The sequence below is a fragment of the Nilaparvata lugens genome, chromosome 14, assembly GCF_014356525.2.
Source record: "Nilaparvata lugens isolate BPH chromosome 14, ASM1435652v1, whole genome shotgun sequence".
NCBI classification, from domain to species: Eukaryota; Metazoa; Arthropoda; class Insecta; order Hemiptera; family Delphacidae; genus Nilaparvata; species Nilaparvata lugens.
This window is the reverse complement of record NC_052517.1, coordinates 11,928,207-11,953,559: the sequence shown is the minus strand read 5'-3', so window position 1 is coordinate 11,953,559 and position 25,353 is coordinate 11,928,207. Positions and strand designations below refer to the sequence as shown.

Below are 25,353 nucleotides of genomic sequence, written 5' to 3'. Positions count from 1 at the left end.
TGTTGAACTTATTCCTGAAGTATGAACGATAAAGTTCGCTCATAGTTTTCTGATATATTCTGTGGAACTCATTTGTGTGATTATTTTCCGTGAGAACAATAAATTAATTCATGGGAACAACGTATTCGTGTGACTCTAACCCGAATCCAGAAGTCAAGATGCGGTTTTGAACCATAATGAAAGTGACCCTTGGAATTATTATCACAGGTGAGTGAATTTAGTCTGGCCACTCTGATTGATTAAAATTTGACTGAACCTTGCCTTTGAGATTGTAAAAATTTACTTCTATCTCAGTCTATTTGGCAGCTGGAGAAAGAGATAGGTTGTACTGTGCTATTAGTATTTAGTATTAGTTGATTGATCAACTTGATAATTACTCCAAATGTTATTCAATTGAAATGTTAGTTTCTTATTAGAATTTGAATTGGATGAGAGTGGCGAAAAATTTTATATTCCAATGTTGACAGCTAATTGGATATTCTCGCCTTTTACACTTATAATCAATTTGTCCATTTTATTCAATTGTACCATTAACGAGAAGACAGTTATAATTTTGTTAACAATTAACCTGACGACAATTGCATATTTTCATAGAGTAGAGAATAGTTGAATGTGTGTACCTATGGCTCTTTTTCAAGCCGATGTCTAAGGCATTAATTTCATGTAGTATTAGAATTTGAATTTAATGAGAGTTGAGAAGAATTTTATGTTCTAACGTTAACAACTAATTGGACATTTTTGCGGACTATTGAGGGATACATGATAACGATTTATTCAATTTATTTAGTAAATTGAATCTATTTCGTTTCAACAGTTGTTATGTTTCCATTCGCCCTGTTCTCACTTAGTTAAGGCATGTTATATGAATAAGAGGGAGAGTCGAACAGTTCTGCTGTGGTCTGCGTCTCCTGGAGACTCAACTCTTCCCCATAGGGGTTGAGATTTCAACCCACTTAAGCTCAGAGGGCCTCTTCCAGGGTCGTATAGGTAGGACTGGGCCGACCTCCTAACTAGGTTTAAGTTTATGTCCGTCGTGGTTGGGCCCGCTACCAGATCTACCCAACAGTTCAGTTAATTTTTTTCTTCACTCTATGAAAGTTTGTTATAATGAAACATTTTCTCTACCATTATTCACAGCAATTTTGACTCTACTCTGGCTGCCTAGCCGAATACAAAAAAAAACATTGAAAGAGATTTTGGAATGGTACAAATAAACAAGAAAAAACCTATCGTTATGCAAATAAAGTTCGATCGCCCCTTGTCATCTGAGTAGGATTAATTTCGAGACTCACCCATAATGAAGACTCTGAAGAGATCCATTAAACGATGATTTGGGGGATCCACACTCCCGAAAAGAATTGATGTCTGAGCGCGCTCCGTTCGCTTCAACGGTTGAAAGAAGAGTGCACGGACAGAATGCAATTTTTGTCTCAGGTCCGACTCTTTCTAGGCCTACACGTGGGAAACTAGACTATGGCAAGGGGGAAGAAGAGCCGGAAACTGTTGATGGGACGAGTGGATGGAAACTATCTTTCCCAGGCTGGGATGCAAGCTAGGCAGTTCCCAACCCTGAGAAAGATCCTCACCTTGTCCATCGGTTGAAAAAATGCATGCTTTCCGTAGCCTATGCTAGGCAGCCAGCAAATAAAATATTACGTTCTAATTTTCACTAATTTCAATAACACTACTTTCAATTGCTTCCATTACAATACTATTATTATATTAAATAAAAATCCTATTAAGAATATTCATCAATAATCAAAACAATATTATTGGGGTTAAGTGGTATCAGGTAGAAAGCAATAATAGAAACAGATGTTCCTTTTCTGATTTTGACCATATGATTTGGTAATTTTTGAAACCGTATGTACCATTGATGGAATTTGAACATTAATTCTGAAAAATCTAGAAGGAAAATTGAAATTTGGGCTCCCAGGTGCACGAAATTGATATTTTCAGAATCTATGGGCGAAATTTGTAGATCTAAATGATTTCCGTTTTTCTGGTATGCAATCCACAAGTTGACATGTTTTGACGCAAACACACAAATAAACGAACACATGAACACACACAACCCCACTCTCTCTTATTATATAGATGAATCTTAATGAATAATGTTTCCTTGAAATCTGGATAAAATTTTCTAACTTTTTTGTATTCTGTTGTCACGATGTATATCGTAACTAGTGAGGGGAATTGAATTTAGGGCTTGTTCTAAGACGCTTGGTTATCTCTGATGAAATCACAGAGGTCAACGAGCAGCCCAGCCACTGGGCTACCGCTCAGCAGTGCTGCGCATCCTTACTCCCCTCCCTCTCGGCCACTAAGGGAGGCTCGTGAAAGGCTAGTAGGTAGCCAGTCTAGTGCGGGTGACCAGTGCGAGCGGTCGACAGAGAGAGTGAAGGAAGCAGCACGCAGCTAGCAACATAGTACATCTCATGCCCTGGGTGTACTCCGAATCCTTCGACGACTAGGGGTTGTGTCTGGTGTTAAAGGTGATTAATCTCAGACACTGGAAGCTCCGCGGTTCAACACACACTTGGACGGGTGTTGTTCGACCTTTTCAACAAGTTTGGGCAGCAACCTGCCTGTTTCAACCAGCAGCGACACGCCAGGTTTTGGTTAAGACCTGACTGTATCCTGGTACATCATCGCGGGAACCTCGAATAGCAGGAGGACCTCGAGGAAGGCTAGGGAAAGCCTTTCCTGCGACTCCATGCTCGATCCTGCCCCAGGGAGACACCCGGTGCCCAAAGATTGGGGCTTGGTGATCAGAGGTGAAGTCCGGCGCGTGGGCTCCTGTAGCTTGCCGATTCGCTTCCGAATCGCAAGAGGACCTCAAGAAAGGCTAGAGGAAGCCTTTCCTTCAACTCCGCGCTCGATCCTGACCCCAGGAAGACACCCGGTGCCCGAGAGTTGGGGCTTGGTGATCAGAGGTGAAGTCCGGCGCGCGGGCTCCTGTAGCTTGCTGATTCGCTTTCGAATAGCAAGAGGACCTCGAGGAAGGCTAGGGGAAGCCTTCCTTCAACTCCGCGCTTGATCCTGACCCCAGGAAGACACTCGGTGCCGAGAGTTGGGGCTTGGTGATCAGAGGTGAAGTCCGGCGCGCGGGCTCCTGTAGCTTGCTGATTCGCTTTCGAATAGCAAGAGGACCTCGAGGAAGGCTAGGGGAAGCCTTTCCTTCAACTCCGCGCTTGATCCTGACCCCAGGAAGACACTCGGTGCCCGAGAATTGGGACTTGGTGATCAGAGGCGAAGTCCAGCACGCGGGCTCCTGTAGCTTGCTGATTCGCTTCCGAATAGCAAGAGAACCTCGAGAAAGGCCAGGGGAGACCTTTCCTTCAACTCCGCGCTCTATCCTGATCCCAGGAAAACACCTGGTACCCGAGATTAGCGGCCCGGTGACCGACTCGAGCAAATAGTTCCAAGACACACAAGAGGACATCTAGTGGCAATAGGGAACGACACTGGGAATTCTAGAAGAAGGTGTGGGCAAAAAACTACTAAGCAGATTGGCACACGAACGTGGGGCTAAAGGAAGGAGGAGAAGAACAGTGATGAGTGCTAGAGAGAAGAATGATTGCAGAGTCGAGGAAGGAGACAAGGAGGATACAGGAGACAACAGCAGTGATCCTAGAGTGGCCTGGATCTACAGGCTTAACAGGGATGAAGCAGTAAAATTCTCGGCTGCTGCAGGGAACCACTGGAACCATGGCAAAGCTCAGGAGGGCTCTTGTCGAAAGCCACCTGAGGACAATGGTGGAGGCTGCCGGTCTAAACAGGATCGGTGGCTGAGCTGGCACAGGTCAGGAAAAGGAAGGAGCTGCAGCTTTGTGGCCACCAGTCGCGGAGGCCAAGGCATGTTCCAGACTGGAAGAAATACCCAAGGAGACGTCTCCAGAGTTTGATGGCGACTCCAGCAACTCCTGGGTGTACAGAGTGCACGATCAGGTCTTGATTGATCTACTACTCGACTCAGTGCTGACTGATGGCACAAGTACGAGCCTGAGGAGGGCTCTACTGGAGAAACGACAGCGGATTGTTGAAATGCTCCCCGTTTTGGAGAATGGGGAGGAGGTGCTTCGTCGAGGAGCGCGGAGGCCAGCACCAGTTAGGGAGGAGGCGACTGCGGAGACGCTATACCACGCAGAGCCTGCACTGGTGAGGCCGGAGATGCCGGAGAGGCATAATAACATGATAAGGCATGTATTCAGGTCACCTACCAGACCAGCGGTTCCTGCTACATCCTGTATGGACCCGGGAGACGTGTGCGACAAGGTTCGAGGGTGGCGGCTCTCATATGATGGGAGTGGAGATGCTCCAAGTTTCATGGAGCGGCTCGAGGAGCTGCAACAAGCATATGGCTTGTCTGGCAGACAGTTATTTCCAGCGTTACCTGAAATGTTAGCAGGGAAATGTTCCTTATGGATGAGGAATAGGAGAGAACAGTGGAGACACTGGGACGATTTCCTGAGAGACTTTCGGTCTCGTTACTATCCACCTCCTTATGAGGAGGATCTTGAGAAAGAAATTCTCGACAGACGGCAGAGAGAAGGCGAGCTCATAGACGACTATGTTGAGGAGCTGCTAACGCTGATGAGAAGAAGAGGTGGTTTTTTCGAGAGGAGCCAGGTACACAGATTGTACAAAAATCTTTTACCACGCTACAAGCTGAAGTATACACCATCGACGACTTGCTACACTTAGCGAGACAATATGAACGAATTAAGTTCGAGGAGAATTGTGCTCAACAGAGACAACGAGCTGTGAAGCAGGAGGAGGTGATGAAGCAGACCAAGCCTCGACAGGAGACAACTACTATACAGCGCTGGAGTGAACAACCTCCAGAAGGCCCCTTGTGTTGGTAGTTCAAGAAGGTGGGACACTGGAGATCAGAGTGTCCGGAGGTTTCACTCTGCTCAAAGTGCAGGAAGCCACGACCAAATTGTTCCTGTGAGAGAGAACAGGAGAAGACTTCTGATAAAACAGCTGTGGTTAAAACGAGGCTTCAAATCCAGCTAGAGTCGGAGGTCCAGGATGACAGCCGTCTCTTCACTACAGTGGAAATAGGGGACAGACAGTATAGTGCTCTTCTCGACATCGGAGCAGAGTCCAACTACATTAGCGCTAAAGCTTTTAATAGTTTGGAAGCAGTGGAACGAGAGCCTGTGCAGCGCGGCGTTGCTATGGCTAACGGAGCGGCTGCACGTCTGCGAGGTGGTGTTATAATCAACCTGAAAATCGGCAGAATATCCCTATCAACAACCTGAAAATCGGCAGAATATCCCTATCAACAACACTCACAATAATGGATGGGCTTTCTCCAGATATTCTGCTTGGTATGGAGTTTCTTCCAAGCAAGGGTAATCAAGAAAATTTTCTACAGTCTATGACTAGTTAATAACAGCTAAAGTCGATTTCAACTAGACTAAATTTTCTTGATTGGTATATTACCAATATTGTTGTAACCAAGTACAGGTTAACAGACAAAACTTGCAGTAGCTTGTTTTCTTCTTGTCATAAAATAGTTGATATCGAAATGAGTGGATAGGGAATATTAGAAAATATTATAGATCAGTATGATCCGAATAATATTTTAACCATGAGGTGATGGTTATAATAATTGAAATCATTTGATGGAGCGGGTGGTAATTGCTTTAATCCGTTGTAAAGTGTTACGATGCAGTTAATTAACAGATGTTATTATACTGTGGGATGAAGTGAATTACGTTGCAATCAATTATTCATGTGGAATGAATAAATTGCGTTTGATTGTGAGTCGAGACTACAATCGGGGGTTATTAGCTTCAGATCATGATTATAAAAAAAGTCTTGAAAATAAAGTCGGAGGACTTACTAAAAATTGAAATAAAATAATTATTATTACAATTGGAATTGATTCTATGTTGGATCGAAAAGTTACTTTTGCTGTGCTGTGCAGATAAGATAAGCATTATCTCAACTGGCTGACTGCTATCGCCAAGCTTCTAGTCTGTGGTAGAGAATTATTTTCTCCTTTTCAATAGCAATTAATTAAATTGAATTCATGAGAATTCTAGTTTTTCCAGATATTCTACTGTTATTGAGTCAGTCTGAGTTTGACCGTGCTATTGTTAGTTTTGGAATTAGATCACGTCTCAAGAGTGAATCTAATTATTACTCAGCCTACCATCATGAGTTATTATTGACGGTGCATTAATTCATTCAATTATTACTATTTGTGCTGATTGTTGTGATTATTTTTCGGAAAATCAATATTTACTGAGTGTGAATTGATTAACAGCTGTTGTGTCATTATACACGCCTTGTGTGAATAATTACTTTGAAAAAGTAAATTAAGATTTATTTCGGGGTGAAATAAGTCTTGAAGTGAGAAAGAGAGATTGAGCAATAAATGTTCACTGATTGTGAATTAATCAGCAGATGTTATCTGTTATAATAAACACACTGTCATTTATATCCAATGGATGGTTACTTTGCATAAGTAAATCATGTGATTGATTTCGTTATTGAAATGAACAGTGAGAAGTGGAATATTGAGTTGAAATTTATAGTTCCGATTTTATTATTGTGATATAGTGAGAAGGCTGTGATTCTCATAACAGATCGAAAAAGAATTATTATTTCGACCACATTTAATTGTGATATAAAATCGAAATATGTGGTGTAACATCACAACTAGTGGCTTCATGTCAACCATATAATTCAGTATTCTACATCATATTGAAACATATTCTACATCATATTCACATATTCACATATTCACATTCATATTCTACATCGAGATAAAAACTGTATTAGATAAGTTAGATAGTGATAATTCTATCATAACAGGTGACATAAATATTGATCTGCTTGATAGTAATCGAGTATCAGATGAATACCAATTCATTATGTCAAGTTATGGGTTTACATCTTATGTTAACGAACCGACCAGAGTAACCAACATTTCAACTTCATGTATCGATCACTTATGGTTTAGATACGTAACAACAAGGAATTCTTTCAATCCCTCCACAATTATAAAGAATTTACTAATCACTGATCATTATGCTATAGAGTTTTATTTTGAGAAAATGATTAAGAAGCGAATAAATCATTCACCCAATACTAATCACAATAAAAAGCAGAAAAAAATAAACGTTGAAATTCTTGCCAATAAATTAAATAAAATTAACTGGAAATGTGTCCTCGATCTTTCAGACGTAGATTTAGCTCTGGATAAATTTCTAGAAATTTTCAGTGAGTGTTTGGAAATAGCATGTACAGGAGAAAGTAATAAAAGGAAAATATTTACACAACCACCACATAAACCATGGCTCACTCCCTACTTGCTAAACCGAATAACAGTTAAAAATCGCTTATACAAAAAAACCACAAAACAACCATATAACGAGAACTTGCTAAATTATTATAAAAGGTACAGGGATAAACTCAAGAAAGAAATACAGGAATCCAAAAATAAATATTTTCGCGAGACTCTAAACAATTTGAGGGGAAACTCTAAGGAGACTTGGAAAGTAGTGAATACGCTATTAGGAGAAAATAACAGGAGAGAGCCAGTTAAAAAAATGAGAGCAACAAATGGAGAGACTCTCCTAAACGAGAATCTAATTGCAAATGAGCTTAATAATCACTTTATCAGTATATACAGTGCTAAGAATACAAAAAAGCTAAATATCAACGATTATAACAATTATAAAATGCTTTTTGACAAACCAATTCACCATTACCATTCAATGTTTTTCACACCAATAACTAATTTAGAGATAGAAGGAATTGTACTCTCAATGAAATCCAGAAAATCTCCAGGCTATGATAATATAAGAATTGAGCTAATTAAAAATGTAATAAAATCGATCTCTAGCACCCTTGCTCACATATATAACCTCAGTTTGGAGACTGGTGTGTATCCAAAAAAATTAAAAAATGCAATTGTAGTACCAATTTTCAAATCTGGGGATAAAGAAAATCCAAACAACTACCGACCTATCGCTCTTCTTTCAGTATTTGCGAAAATCCTAGAGAAAGTTGTCAGGATAAGATTAGTAAGCTTTCTAACCAAACACAGTTTTTTCAGCAAAAATCAATTCGGTTTCAAAAAGGACTAAGTACAGAGGACGCCATGCTTAAATTTATCTCTGAAATATATAATGGAATAAACAATAATAAGAAATGTGCCGGCCTCTATTTGGATATCCGAAAAGCGTATGATACTGTGAATCACGATATATTGTGGGAAAATTGCAAGACTCAGGAGTTAGAGGTGTATGTAATAATTGGTTTAAAAGCTTTCTAAGTAATAGGTCACAACAGGTAAGGATTGGGGATTCGCTAAGCGAGTTAAAACTTATAGATACAGGGGTAGGTCTGCCTCAGGGGTCCGGTCTATCAGCTGAGCTGTTCCTTGTGTATGTTAATGATCTTTGTAACGGCAACTTTGAGGGATCTGTCACAGCCTTTGCCGACGACACAGCACTGAGTTACAGTGCAGATGATAGGGGTCAGTTGGCTCAGATGATTAGTGAAGATTTGAAGAAATTGAATTTATGGCTGCAGGTGAACGCCCTAGAACTGAATGCCAGTAAATCCCACATAATTGTCCACAAGCTGAGGCCTGAAGGAAATGATTTAATGAATATATCATTTCATTCAAATGAATGTGATAGTCCAATAAACTGCACCTGTGAAAAGATTTCAGAAGCACCCCAAGTTAAATATCTAGGTATTATAATTGATTCCAAGCTCACTTGGAACCAACAAATAATTAAATTGAAGAGGGAACTTACGTGTGCATGCAGAAAATTTTACTATATAAGAAATTTATGCCCCGAATATGTCATGGAATCGCTGTACTATGCACTCGTAAACGGTAGACTACAATATGGAATAGCGGTATGGGGAGGAGCTTATTTTAATAACATTAAACCTCTTGTCACCGGGCAAAAATACATATTGAGGACCATAGACAAAAAACCAAGATTATTTAGCTCTTTGCCAATTTTCAGAAAATGGGGATTTCTACCACTAAGGTATCTGTATTTCTTCAAAGTATTGTCAATTTTCTTTTTTAGAAGTGGACAAGTGAACGTTGCTAACCGCGAATATTATCTCCGATCCGCAAGTAATTTAACTAGACCAAGACCACACAAAGAAATCTTTAAACGTTTTTATTTATTTATAGCCCCAAAAATATACAATGAAATTCCAATTAGCATAAGGCAGCAAAAAAATCCGAGAAGTTTCAAGTTTTTTCTGAAAAATTGGTTATTGGAAAAGCAGGATGTTGAAGTGTGGTTTAGAGATCTCAGATAAAAACTTAATAATATTGCAATAGAAGTATAGTTACAGATCATTTAAAGAAATCTATTCAATGTGTGAAATATTCAAATCTAAGCTTAGTAGGTATTTGTTTCTGTTTGTGATGTAAATAGATATTATTATTCAAGGTAAAACAACCCAAGTTGGAGAGTGTAGATATAAGTGATTAAGTGCCCTAAGATTGCTCTAGAATAGATAGATGGCAAGGGATACGTTAAGTTGAATTTTTTACCTTATGATGAATGGATATAAGTGGAAGAGTAATTATATTGTTTGTTTTTAAATAGAGAAGACAAGTTTTGTTGATTCTAGTACCTAACAGTTTTCTTCGCGACAGGGATGTAGTAATTATTATTTATAGGTTTATAATTTTCCTAAATGACTAAAACTATTTGCTGGTAACTCCCATAAAGGAATCCTCGGGAGTACCTAATTTCTCTGATAAGGAAGCAATTGTATGATTATTTTGTTATATAATTTCATTGAAAATTGAAATGTTTCTTCATACTGTTATGTTATATGTTTTCATTTGAAATTGTAATTTTTGTGATTTTTCTTTTTTACGAGAAATAAATTATTATTATTATTATTATTATTGTCATCTCTCATCTTTTATTGTGAACAATAAGTTGCTGATACACTGAACTAGCTGAGGGTATCCATCACTCTTACACTTGGTAATTTTCCTGGACTCCAATTCAACCCTATCAACTTCTGCCTTCTGTGAAGTGTTACATTGTTGTGTATCACGTTTCTTCATGAGGACGGGGACTGCAACTTGAGTCTTCTTCCTCGACGAGCTCCTGGGTTTATTGGAGCTTTATCTCAGCTGACTATTGCTGAGCCCACGACGAGTTCCTGCCTGGTCGTGTTGGAGATTCATCCCAGCTGTCTGATGCTGAATGCGAGAGCACGGCCATGCAGGGCGCAAGCCCGGCAATAGCGGTGCGCAAGCACGGCGAAGTAAGGCAGTGCGAGAGCATGGCCGTGCAGGGCGCAAGCCCGGCAGTAGCAGTGCATAAGCACGGCGAAGTAAGGCAGTGCGAGAGCACGGCCGCGCAGGGCACAAGCCCGGCAATAGCAGTGCGCAAGCACGGCGAAGTAAGGCAGTGCGAGAGCACGGCCGCACAGGGTGCAAGCCCGGCAATAGCAGTGCGCAAGCACGGCGAAGTAAGGCAGTGCGAGAGCACGGCCGTGCAGTGCGCAAGCCCGGCAGTAGCAGTGCGCAAGCACGGCGAAGTAAGGCAGTGCAAGAGCACGGCCGCGCAGGGCACAAGCCCGGCAATAGCAGTGCGCAAGCACGGCGAAGTAAGGCAGTGCGAGAGCACGGCCGCACAGGTCGCAAGCCCGGCAACAGCAGTGCACAAGCACGGCATGCAGTGTGAAAACATGGCATGCAGTGTGAAAGCACGGCATGCAGTGTGAAAAATGGCACGCAGTGCGAAAGCACAACACACAGTGCAAAAGCACGGCACGCAGTGCACAAGCATGGCAAGCAGTGCACAAGCACGGCATGCAGGGCAAAAGCCCGGCAAAGGTAGTGAGCGAGCTTGACCTCAGCAGTGTGGAAACACTGCAGCCAGATCGCTAGCTCATCCAAACGTTGTGTGCAAACATGACACATCTGTCAGTGTGTTTCTGGATTGTCATTATGCGGATGCACACCTTCGTGGTGCGGAAGCACTGCGGCACTGTGAAAACACGGCATGCAGTGTGAAAACACGGCACGCAGTGGGAAAGCATGGCACGCAGTGCGAAAGCACGGCACGCAGTGCCAAGGCACAGCATGCAGTGCGCAAGCATGGCATGCAGTGTGCAAGCATGGCATGCAGTGTGCAAGCACTGCATGCAGGGCGAAAGCCCGGCCCGCAGGGCGAAAGCCCGGCAAAGGTAGTGAGCGAGCTTGACCTCAGCAGTGTGGAAACACTGCAGCCAGATTGCTAGCTCATCCAAACGTTGTGTGCAAACATGACACATCTGTCAGTGTGTTTCTGGATTGTCATCGTGCGGATGCACACCTTTGCGGTGCAGAAGCACCTTGGCAGTGTGAAAACATGGCACGCAGTGCGAAAGCACGACCTGCAGTTTGCAAGCACGGTTTGCAGGGCAAAAGCCCGGCTTTGTGTTCTGTGTTACTTTTTAACCTGCAGTGTGCGAGCATGGCTTGTCCGGATGGGGCTAAAATCCTCGTGCCTTGCTGTATACAAACACAGCCCTCCAGCAAAGCGCAAGCTCTGTTTCCTAGTGTAAAAGCAGGGGCCAGTTTCCCGGCAAGTCAGCGGGCGTGTACACACCATGATGACTTGAGTTCTCAGAGCTCAGTCGGAGGTGCTTTTTCACCTTTTATGTTTCTGTGTTTCTGTGTTTTCGTGTTTCTGTGTTTTAGTGTTTCTGTGTTTTTGTGTTTCTGTGTTTTGTGTGTTTCTTTGTTCTTTGTTACCCTTCTATCCTGCAGTGCAGAAGAATGGCGTCCTTTAGCAGTGCCAAAGCATGGCGACTCTTGCAGTGTGGAAGCATGGCATTCTTTTTTAGCTCAAGAGCATAGCGTCTTCTTGCAGTGCAAAAGCACGGCGACTCTATCCTGCAGTGCAAGAGCACGGCCTCCTTCAGCAGTGTGGAAGCACGGCGACCCTTGCAGTGTGCAAGCATGGCGTCCCTTTGTAGCTTAAAAGTATAGCATCTCCTTGCAGTGCGGAAGCATGGCGACTCTATCCTGCAGTGCGGAAGCATGGCGTCCTCTAGCAGTGCAGAAGCATGGCGACTCTTGCAGTGTGGAAGCACGGCGTTCCTTTGTAGCTTGAGAGTATAGCGTCTCCTTGCAGTGCGGAAGCACGGCCACCTTATCCTGCAGTGCAGAAGCACGGTGTCCTTTAGCAGTGCGGAAGCACGGTGTCCTTTAGCAGTGCGGAAGCATGGTGTCCTCTAGCAGTGCGGAAGCACGGCGACTCTTGCAGTGTGGAAGCACGGCGTCCCTTTTTGTAGCCTAAGAGTATAGCATCTCCTTGCAGTGCGGAAGCACGGCGACTCTATCCTGCAGTGCAGAAGCATGGTGACTCTATCCTGCAGTGTGGAAGCACGGCGTCCTTTAGCAGTGCTGGAGCACTGCGACTCTTGCAGTTGTTACGTGATATTTTAGCACCACAGAATACTTGGAGTAAACCAGAGAATTCTTAATAGAATTACAAAATGGAAAAGAAAGTTAGACCTAGTCAAAGGATCAATCCACTTGAATCGAATATTGTTAGCGATAAAGAGTAATTGTATTATCTAAAATGATAAGAAAACATGTATAACTGTGATTCAACAACTGAGAATCCATTGGCGGAATTAAAAATTATAAAGCGGCTTACTTATTATTGGCAGATTATAGAAATAAAAGTTTGCATGTACATTGAGGTTAGAATTATTTGTTTACACTTTCAAATGAATCAATCGATCTAGAATAAATCGATAGTTATTTGAATCAATACTTAGCAAATCAGCTGATTGTCGATCAACCAATATAGGTTGAATTATAAAAATTTACTCACAAAAGATGTATTATATATACTAAGGAAGGTTGATGTATAGAAATACGGACAACTATTATTGCTGTATAAATATTTATTATGATCTAAAAAGCACGAAAATCAAGAGTATACAAAACTCACATAAAAAACTGAATGTATATTGTTTATTAACATTGTATATCGCGATTTATTTATGAAAATAGTTTAAGATAAACACTCCACATATTTATATAAAAACTTTTTATTTAATTTTTTTTCTATTATAAAGTTGAAGAAGCCCTGATTCTGAGGCAACACATTGTATTGAGTTTACTAAATCGAAAGCCGATAAATTTTGAAATTATCAAGCCAAACCCTTTTTCTTTTAATGTAAAATATTTGTAATTAATGTTAAATTATCTGTGAACTCAGTGTTATTGAAGAGTTCGTAATTGTATTCATTCCCCATAAATATATCTTCAATTCAGAGAGAAATCTATAAGAAATCTGGACCGCGCGTTAGCCCAGCAGTGACGAAAAGGGACCTGCCTAATTAATTATTGGGAATAATTAATTCAATCCACGAGACCGTCAAGAACGTCATTAATGTGAGTGATGAATCAAACGAGCTTGTTTTAGGCATTTCTACGCATAATTAGGGAATTAATCAAAAGCGCTATACAAGTTAAATTGAATTAAAGGAAAAATCACAACGTGTTGAGTGCTATCACATAATTTATAAGAACATTTTATGAATTTACTTGATATATGTAGGAAGCTTACTTCCATGCACAACCCAAACTCATATAAAACCCTGAGATCTCATGTTGAATATTGATTTGTTAATTATTATTATTTGTCAATTGACCAAAGTATATCATATTAAATCTGCAGACTGGACAGGTTTTTATTTGTAAAATTCTGAATTGACTTGAAGTCCATATATCAGTGAGAGAACTCCATAGAAGCAGCGGTAAGAATTAATAATCACTGGTCATTGAACCCTATGGTGATTAATTGTATTGGGAAAATTCATGTTTCTACCACTGAGCTAGAGCTGAGGTTTGAACCCAGCAATTTTGCGAGCCGGATGGCCTTAATTTTTTGTGAATTTATTCGCAAAAGAGGGAATTTAGCAACTGCTCTCGCAGATATCAGAAACATGTCTTCACACAGTGCAAAAGCACGGCGCCCCTTTAAAGCATAAGAATATAGCGTCTCCTTGCAGTGCGGAAGCACGGTGACTCTATCCTGCAGTGCGGAAGCATGGCGTCCTTCAGCAGTGCGGAAACATGGCGACTCTTGCAGTGCGGAAGCACAGTGTCCCCTTTGCAGTACAAAAGCATGGCATCTCCTTGCAGTGCGGAAGCACGGCGTCTCTATATCCTGCAGTGTGGAAGCACGGCCTCCTCTAGCAGTGAAGAAGCACGGCGACTCTTGCAGTGTGGAAGCACAGCATCCTCTTTGCAGTGCGAGAGCACAGCATCTCCCTGCAGTGTGGAAGCACGGTATCTCTATATCTTGCAGTGCGTAAGCACAGCATCTCCACTCAGTGTGGAAGCACGGCGCAGCTCTACAGTACCTCTTTAGGAAAGCTAGGCCGAAAACGTGGCAAGATGGCTTGCTGTTTTCTTTTTGACAGTGCTGACGCACCATCACCGGTTGGCGAGGAACCAACCTGGCGCCCAGTTGTTGCACGGTCTTCTGTGACCGGCGGAGAGGCAGCAGAATGTACTCAGTGTCTTAGCACATCTGTCAGCCACATACCCTTTCCATCCTCACCCCCCCTCTTTTCTTTCCCATTTCTTCCTCCCCCCCCTTCCCTTAGTAGGAACAGTGTGTCCCGATGTATATCGTAACTAGTGGGGGGAATTGAATTTAGGGCTTGTTCTAAGATGCTTGGTTATCTCTGATGAAATCACAGAGGTCAACGAGCAGCCTAGCCGCAGGGCTACCGCACAGCAGTGCTGCGCATCCTTACTCCCCTCCCTTTCGGCCACTGAGGGAGGCTCGTGAAAGGCTAGTAGGTAGCCAGTCTATTGCGGGTGACCAGTGCGAGCGGTCGACAGAGAGAGTGAAGGAAGCAGCACGCAGCTAGCAACGTAGTACATCTCATGCCCTGGGTGTACTCCGAATCCTTCGACGACTGGGGGTTGTGTCTGAGGTTAAAGGTGGTTAATCTCAGACACTGAAAGCTCCGCGGTTCAATACACACTTGGACGAGTGTTGTTCGACCTTTTCAACAAGTTTGGGCAGCAACCTGCCTGTTTCAACCAGCAGCGACACACCACATTTTGGTTAAAAGCTGACTGTATCCTGGTACATCATCGCGGGAACCTCGAATAGCGGGAGGACCTCGAGGAAGGCCAGGAAAAGCCTTTCCTGCGACTCCGCGCTCGATCCTGACTCCAGGGAAACACCCGATGCCCGAGAATTGGGGCTTGGTGATCAGAGGTGAAGTCTGGCATGCGGGCTCCTGTGACTTGCCGATTCGCTTCCAAATTGCAAGAGGACCTTGAGAAAGGCCAGGAAAAGCCTTTCCTCCAACTTCACGCTCGATCCTGACCCCAGGAAGATACCCGGTGCCCGAGAGTTGGGCTTGGTGATCAGAGGTGAAGTCCAGCGCGCGGGCTCCTTTAGCTTGCCGATTCGCTTCTGAATTGCAAGAGGACCTCGAGGAAGGCTAGGGAAAGCCTTTCCTTCAACTCTGCGCTCGATCCTGACCCCAGGAAGACACCCGGTGCCCGAGAATTGGGACTTGGTGATCAGAGGTGAAGTCTGGCGTGCAGGCTCTTGTATCTTGCTGATTCAATTTCAATTCAATTTCAATTTTATTGATGTCATGCATTGTACAATAATACAATATTGACACAAGTCAAATACATAGTGACAAAGGTAAATTACATTGTAGAAATATTAAGATATTTATCTTATTGATTGATACAACAAGCACATCATCACAACGATAGGGATAGAAAAAACAATAAGGCCACCCCGGCGTCATTTCCCTCCCAAACTCAAATTACACACAGTCCGAAATAGGTCAAGTCCTGCAGCCGCCCACTCCACAAAATGTTCAGTCCCCAATTTTTATTTTCACAAAGCAGACTTTTGAACTTAGACGCTTCAAAACCAAACACAGAAGAAACATTCAGCATCACTATCACTATCACTATCATTTTAGCAAAGACAATAGTCACATACATTCAAATTTCAAAGTAACATTCATTTACAAAGTAAGACTAGATAAATTTTTAAAATTTTGAGAAAATAATATTTGAAAACTTATAAATAATATGTCAGTTACAACTCATACTTATATAGAAACAATAAAATCTGGAAACATTAACATTGCACTCGAAAGTAATTATAGATTCTCAATACATTTTTCCAGTCTTATTTTGTTTCTCTCTAATAAGTTCATGAGGGATTGCCAACTATATGGACACTGAGCTATCAACCAGATTTTCAGTCTTGTCCTGAAAACTGTCATTGTTTGAGCCTCTTTCAAGTGGTTCGGCAACGAATTAAATACTTTCTTACCCATATGCTGTGAGCTAGATTTGTAAAAGGTCGTTCTGTGTGGCTCAATTCTCAACGCACCTCTGGATCTTGTGCTATGACTATGGATATTTGACCCTGTTGTCCAATTTGTCTTGTATTTGAAGGCAAAGATAGATACATAATATATATAAAGAGCAGGGACAGTCATTATTGCTGCTGATCGGGAGAGAGAACGGCATGAGGACCTCGGTGGCTTTCTAAATATAATTCGAATTATTCTCTTTTGTGCCCTAAAGACCGGTAGAGAGTTTCCTGAGCCCCCCCAAAGAAGTATTCCATAGGACAGTAGAGGCTCGAATTATCCATGGTAGGCAGTGACAACTGCCTCTCGGTCGAGCATACTAGAAAGCCTCGACACCAGAAAAGCTGCAGAATTCAGTTTTTTCAGGAGTGAATCAATGTGAACAGTCCATGACAAGCCCTGGTCAATTGCCAATCTCAAGAAACCGGCAGAAGAGGAGGACTGCACATCCTCACCATCTATACTGAATTGGACCAAGCTTGGAGGTGATCTATGAATCTGAAATTCAATAAAAGATGTTCTGGTAATATTCACATCCAACTTATTTGCCCTGCACCAGTTGGTCACCTCACAAAGAACAGCATTTCCAGTCAACTGAAGATCTTCTATATTTTTAGCCATAACCAGGAAATTTGCATCGTCAGCAAAAAGAACAGACTTGGCTGAATGAACATTAGCAGGGAGGTCGTTCATATATATAAGAAACAGCAGTGGACCCAGTATTGAACCCTGTGGAACTCCCCTTCCTATAGGACAAAGCTTATATCTAAATTTTGCATTCACAACTGCACCCTCCATACCCTCAATCTCCACAACTTGGCTCCTCCCACTCAGATAGGATCTTATCAAAGATAGGCAGATAGAAGATAGGATAGATTTTATATTCGCTTCCAAATAGCAAGAGGACCTCAATGAAGGCTGGGGAAAACCTTTCCTTCAACTCCGCCCTCGATCCTGACCCCAGGAAGACACCCGCTGCCCGAGAATTGGGACTTGGTGATCAGAGGCGAAGTCCGGCGCGCGGGCTCCTGTAGCTTGCTGATTCGCTTCCGAATAGCAAGAGGACCTTGAGAAAGGCCAGGGGAGGCCTTTCCTCCAACTCCGCACTCTATCCTGATCCCAGGAAAACACCCGGTACCCGAGATTAGCGGCCCGGTGACCGACTCCAGCAAATAGTTCCAAGACACACAAGAGGACATCTAGTGGCAATCGGGAACGTTTTTCCCATTACAGAGACCCCATTCACTGCGGACACCGCAGAGTTCCTATTCCTCTCACTCCACGCCCAACCCTGTTTGGCAGTGCGAAAGCACGGCCCCTCTTACCTAAAAGAGGGAAACATTTCTCTAAGGTACTTGAGGCCCTGTTTCAACCCCCGACTCGAACGAGGGTGGTTGGCGGTCGCCCCACCAAGACTCCCGACCCCTGCTGCGGCCCACCCCAGTTGCTGACTGGTATGAGTCTAGCCGGCCCAGAGCGACACTGGGAATTCTAGTAGAAGGAGGTGTGGGCAAAAATCCACTCAGACTGTAAATATCCTCTAAAGTGAACGGTTTTCGTGAAATTTACCATCAAAAATTTAGAATGGTCGCCATTTTGAATAATATGTACATTGAAACTTCAATTTTTTTATTTTCTAGAGTTGAGTCTTTATAGCATAAATATTCCTACCATATTCCAGAACATTTCGTTCTTAAGATTCTTTGAAATTTGAAATTTCTTAAGATGATTCTTTGAAATTTGAAATTATAAGCCCATAATGATAATAACTATATCATAGGCTGGTATTTGAGTTCAGTGGCATAAGGAGTGTCTTACACACTCCATGAATTAACCTTGAAAAATGAATGGTGGCAAAATTGAGCAGAGGTGTGACTCAAAAGGTGCAAGTGGATGAAGTTCTATATTGTTCTTGGAGCAGCTACTATATCATGTGCAACTTGTTTCATGATCACCACACTTTTACAGGGATGAACAACAGTCACCCTCTCCTTACCAACCAAGTTACATTTTTACATTGGACAGTATGAGGTATGCTGCAAAATTGGAAAAGAGATCACATGGCCACAATCCTCCCATTGGATTTAGCAGTCAAAACGACTTTTTGCAGACAACATTTTTCAAACCGAAATCGAGCAGAATATTTCAGCTAGGACGATTCTCGAATAAACTGGACTATTTGAATGGAGCTGGAACTATTGAGTGAGTCATTCATCAAAACTGATAATGGTATAGATTATTCATATTCTACAAAAATAGGAATGATTAAAGGGAGTATCTCTGATCTTTTACTACTCATTTCTATAGCCGATGTAAGAGTGACATCACCCGTTGATAAGGTGATATTTTGGACTCGACTCTAGTGGAGAGCATGTGTTTTCAAATGATGACAGTCGGGGAGACTAGAATCGACTGGTCTGAGTGTCACCATTTGGAAGCTCATGCTCTAGACTAGAGTCGAGTCTCTACTTTACTTAGGCTCAACTCACACTTACGTGACTCAGGAGAAGAGACTCGACTCTAGTCTAGAGCATGAGTTTCCAAATGGTGACACTCTAGTCTCCTCGACTGTCATCATTTGAAAACAGTCATGCTCTCCACTAGAGTCAAGTCTCTTCCAGACCTGAGTCGCGTAAGTGTGAGTTGAGCCTGAAACAAAATCTTCTGCTATCTCATCAGTTTCCATCACAACATATGTTTGATATCGATTAGAATATACTATTCCTCAGTTTCCTCTTTTTTATCTTGTATTTATATAACTAGTAGTTCTGTAAACAGTAGACCTCACGCAGTATTCTCATCCACAAGTACCTGATTGAAACTATAGACCTTATGGGAATACAGCAATAGACTGGCTTCTCCACACATCTGTGTAATCACTTGTCAGCTGATTTATGATAGATAATTCTATAGTCTGATTTTCACGCTAATATTGGCGTATGAAGGAGGCTCCTTTTCTCTTTTATATTATCCTTGAAATGCATAATTTCCAAAAACCTTGTATATAAGTCGACGCGCAATTAAAAAAGGAACATACCTGTCAAATTTCATGAAAATCTATTACCGCGTTTCGCCGTAAATGCACAACATATAAACATTTAAACATTTAAACATTTAAACATTTAAACATTTAAACATTTAAACATTTAAACATTTAAACATTTGAACATTTAAACATTTAACATTTGAACATTTGAACATTTAAACATTTAAACTTAAACATTTAAACATTTAAACATTTAAACATTTAAACATTTAAACATTTAAACATTTAAACATTTAAACATTTAAACATTTCAACATTTAAACATTTAACATTTAAACATTTAAACTTTAACATTTAAACATTTAAACATTTAAACATTCAAACATTTAAACATTAAACATTTAAACATTTAAACATTTAAACATTCAAACATTTAAACATTTAAACATTTAAACATTTAAACATTTAAACATTTAAACATTTAAACATTTAAACATTTAAACATTTAAACATTTAAACATTTAAACATTAAACATTTAAACATTTAAACATTTAACATTTAAACATTAAACATTTAAACATTTAAACATTTAAACATTTAAAATTTAAACATTTAAACATTTAAACATTGAACATTTAAACATTTAAACATTGAACATTTGAACATTTAAACATTTAAACATTTAAACATTTAAACATTTAAACATTAAACATTTAAACATTTAAACATTTAACATTTAAACTTTAAACATTTAACATTTAAACATTTAAACATTTAAACATTTAAACATTTAAACATTTAAACATTTAAACATTTAAACATTAACATTTAACATTTAAACATTTAAACATTTAACATTTAAACATTTAAACATTTAAACATTTAACATTTAAACATTCAAACATTTAAACATTTAAACATTTAAACATTTAACATTTAAACATTTAAACATTTAAACATTTAAACATTTAAACATTTAAACATTTAAACATTTAAACATTTAAACATTTAAACATTTAAACATTTAAACATTTAAACATTTAAACATTTAAACATTTAAACATTTCAACATTTAAACATTTAAACATTTAAACATTTAAACATTTAAACATTTAAACATTTAAACATTTAAACATTTAAACATTTAAACATTTAAACATTTAAACATTTAAACATTTAAACATTTAAACATTTAAACATTTAAACATTTAAACATTTAAACATTTAAACATTTAAACATTTAAACATTTAACATTTAAACATTTAAACATTTAAACATTTAAACATTTAAACATTTAAACATTTAAACATTTAAACATTTAAACATTTAAACATTTAAACATTTGAACATTCAAACATTTAAACATTAAGAGAAATGCCAAACCGTCGACTTGAATCTTAGACCTCACTTCGGTCGGTCAACTAAAAGGAGTTTGGTCTCATTGAATTGTTTTTTTTCATCAATTGTCATTTTCCAATCCAATTGAATTAATCAATTCATTTCATAGTGATACAAATCATTATTGACTGGAGGTACAGGTGAAAAAGAAATACTCAACTTCAGTTCATCATTTTCAGGTGTTATGTATACACAGCTGCAAACTTGAGAGCTATGAGATACAGAACCTACCCCGAAGATGACAAAACAAAGTATAATCCAAGAGTTGCAGAGTACATAGACCAGAAGCTCTACATATTGACTCAAGATGAATTTGATGAGATATTCACAATCAAAGAAGTGCGCACTTGGTTTTGCACTGACAATATTGTGAGTATTATATTACCTAATTCTAGTGCAATGATAGTAGGTTATGCAATGGAATTATACGGTAATGAATGTCTTCAAAGCAGAATTCGCATGTAAGTGTAAGACACAAGCGAATAAAACGAGCGAATGTCTTTAGCAACAAAAGTGCTTTATGAACCAAATAGAACCGTTGCATAGGCTACACTATTTTTCATCTATGACCAATAACATAATATTTCGTCAAATTGCATTTACAGTATCAGCCAAAATAAACAGGTACTGAAATGGTAATACTCCATTATATTGAAAATTCTAACAACACATAGAAGTCAAAGAAATGTTCAATATGACCCCCGTTCAATTTCAGGCAACACTCGTACCGTGCTTCTAGGTTTTGCACCATTTTTATGAATAGGAGTTGTTCTATTCTCTCAATAGACATGGTTATTTATCAACAACACTGAGAATCACAGCATTATTATATAGGAGGGTATTTGTGAAAATGTTCCTGAAAACGTTGTAATGTTTCAAGGCAAATTTAAGAGAAGGACTAAAAAATAGAATTTCAAGGTGGGAAACACTATCTACCATAAAAATCTCCCTCGAAGTAGCGATGAGGAAAAATAGGAGGACCACCCACTATTGGAGGCAGTGGGACCCTGAAATAAAATTGTTATGACAAAGGGAAATATAGTATAAAGTAAGCTCAGCTAAATTACTTGGAATTGGATTGATCAAATTATAAGGAATGAATAGTTAACAGATATGATATAATAATAGAAATAGATTGTAACAGTATTTGAAAATTACTCAAAAAGGTTGTAGTGACTTTGGCTATATCTGAAAAAAATTTCTATAGATTCAATTAGAATTGAGAAGTATAATAATTCAAATACAATTCGAGCAGTAGGCTATTAGATAGTGATCAAAAATACAATGTTCGATAAATTGATATCAATTTGGAAAAGATGGGATAATCCAGGAATATGAGTAACATGTTTGCTGAATATTTCAAAAATACGGTATCTTAATTTGAAAGAAAACTAATAATATTGAAGAAGAATATAAAAGACAGACTTGTTGTTTAAATGAGATGTATAATTTGACAATAATGGGAATTGATTCATAAATATACAAGCGCCAGGCCTGATATATTAATGATATGAGTAGAATAGAATAGAATAGAAAATATATTTATTGATACAAGAAAAAACATAACATGACAATCAATCAATAATAATTTGTTGATTACACAACCTGTTGGTCGTCTGCCAAGTTGAGCTATTTTATTGATTTAAAATTTACATGCAAGTATTTGAAATTGAATTTTATCCAATTTGAAAAATTCTAAATTTTGAACAATTTTGAAATCAATCAACCAAAGATATCATGGCAACAAAGGAATTACATATGGAATTACATTATACTACATATGCAGGAGTAAAAAAAACCAGTGAAACCATCAAGTATTATATTCCTGTATTAGCGTTTTTCTGTAAGCCCAAGCATTCCTCACAAAACCTATCAGCGCCCTCCAATCACTACCATTCAAAAACCCTGCTACCTGATCATCTGGTCTTATAATATAGCTGTAATGCATCTCAAATAAATAATGGTGTAAATTATACTTATTGACTTCCAAATAGATGGGTGTTGATTGCGGTAACGAAAATAATTTCTTGATAAAGGCTCTATGTAATCGTTCTACTTCTTCAAATTGCTTATATCCCCACACCTGACCACCATAGTTCACAAGAGCTCTCACCACCGCATCAATCATTACCCACTTACTCTCGATGTTTATTTCATTTTGGGCCACAAAACTATTCCACACATTATTCAATGCAAACTTTGCCACTTACACACTCTCTCTCTAACATGCTCACTGAACGCCAACTGAGGAGTGAATGTTACGCCTAGATATTTGTAGCCTACTTGTTTACAACTCCGATCCGCTCTTCTCCACAGTACCACCACCTCTCATGATGGGCCAGTCTCTCACCCTTTCTCATCTCCATTATCTTAGTTTTGTCGGTATTGATTGTGAGTCCCCACGTCTCACAGTATTGTTTCAAACATATCATTTTTTGTAATGCTTTCGGTGTGGATGCAATCAGAATCAAATCATCGGCATACATGAGTCCTTTAATATCCAATTCGACCACCCATATCCCTCCTTCCATATTATCAAAAATATCATCAATAAGCAGGGTGAATGAAATCGGGGACAACAAGCAGCCTTGTTTTAATCCGTTCTCTGTATAGAATGCATTACTCAGCCCATCCTTCTTATTTTGACTATTTTTTCACCAAACAAACGCCCGTGTATTCTCATATAATTTCTGGACAATTCTCACAAATTTGCAAGACAACCCAATCTGAAACAACTTATAAAATTGAAGCATTACGATCTAATTCATCGGGAAGCGGCCTTGAAGTCAACATACAATAAACTCTATCTTTCCTTCTCTCTCTCTCTCTTACATCTACATCTTATTGTGTTTAGTGAATTTCTGAACTAGTGCTTTAAATAGTGAAGGGAGCCGAACTGTCAAGGCATACTGAATGCACTCGAATCAAGAGACTTTTTCATTTAGGTTAAGTTTTATCAGTTTCATCCCCATTTCCCCCGTCATGTGTCGTTCTGAGGTCGGTTCACGATTGGTCTGCTGCTTCCATGATGCCTCTTACTGACACGTCAGCTCGCTCGCCCTCAAGTAGGTATGATTATTTCAATAATAGTAATAATGACGCAGGTATGTTTCTAGCAAATAAGCTCCACTCTTTCAAAAAACTTTTCAAGGCTGCTCACCTTAACGTACAATCCCTCAGTTGCCACATTGATGAACTCAGAGCAATCTTCCGTTTTCAGGACTTCAATATAATCGGAATTTCCGAATCATTTTTGAAGCCTAGTATTTCATCAAATTTTGTTGCATTGCCTGGATACAATCTTTTCCGGAATGATAGATTAAATAAAGCTTGTGGGGGTGTAGCAATTTATGTGAAAGATGGTATCAAAACAAAAGTTTTAATCACATCTAAACAAGAGTATTGTTCCAGACCAGAGTTTATGCTACTTGAATTATCCTTATCTAGTAATGATAAATTACTCGTTGGTATCTGTTATCGCCCACCAAAAATAGGTCGTTTCACAGATTTCGAAAATGCCTTGCTTTCTCTTATGCCTTGTTATAACCGTATACTAGTTATGGGGGATATGAACACCGACTTGAACATGACGAATCGTAACTTTGACTACTTTCAACTGACTACAATTTTCCAATGCCTAAACATGACTATTTTACCCCTCGATCCAACTCATCATACTAATGAATCAGACACACTCATTGACCTTCTCATTGTTAGTGATCCCAATGAGGTTGTTCAAGCAGGCCAAATCTCAGTCCCAGCTATTTCTAGACATGATTTGATCTACTGTGTACTTTCCCATAAGATACCCAAGCCAGAACAGAAAATTATCACTTATAGAGACTTCAAAAACTTTGATGAAGCCGCCTTCCTGACGTATGTGGCTCAGACTCCATGGCATCAAATTGAAGCATTACCCTCAGTTGATGACATGGTCAAGACTTTCGAAAATTGGACTTTGACTTTGTATGACAAACATGCACCTTATGTGACAAGGAGGATTAATAGAAAACGACGAGTACCGTGGATGACTGAAGACATACTTAAGATGATGGGACGTAGAGACAAAGCACATAGAAAATTTAAAAAGACATTTGACTTGGACAGTTTGATAGAGTACAGGAGCCTTAGAAATAGGGTTAAACAGGAATTACGGAACTCAAAGATTAGGTACTTGAATTCGTTTATGACAAACAATAGACAAGACTCCAAATCACTTTGGCAGGGAATAAAAGAATTCGGGCTTGGCAAACAGAAATCGAATCCACAAATTGACTTACCATTGAATAATATAAATGACCATTTCGTTTCACACTCTAACCAACGCGACGAAGTTGTCATTGCTAATCATATAGATGATCTTGAAGAGCAGGTTACAAACTTAGATTTACCAATCACTGATCAATTTCATTTCCATCCAATCTCAGAAGAAGACACTTTCAGAGCAATTCAACGTATTCATAGTAATGCTACGGGTGTAGACAAAATTCCTATTAAATTTATCAAGAAGATGTTATTTGCTGTTTTACCAACCATTACATACATTTTCAACAAGTCACTTGAAGAAGGCAT

At 39.5% G+C, this 25,353-nt stretch overlaps 1 protein-coding gene across 1 annotated transcript in view; it reads left to right on the top strand.

Moving 5' to 3' along the window:
• LOC111055472 overlaps positions 1-25,353 on the top strand; it is a 215,978-nt gene that overhangs the window by 174,717 nt on the left and 15,908 nt on the right. The window contains exons 12-13 of the mRNA XM_039440765.1: positions 18,364-18,597; positions 20,961-21,150. Of these exons, the coding sequence (XP_039296699.1) occupies positions 18,364-18,597; positions 20,961-21,150 (424 nt within the window). The remainder of the gene's footprint in view (positions 1-18,363; positions 18,598-20,960; positions 21,151-25,353) is intronic.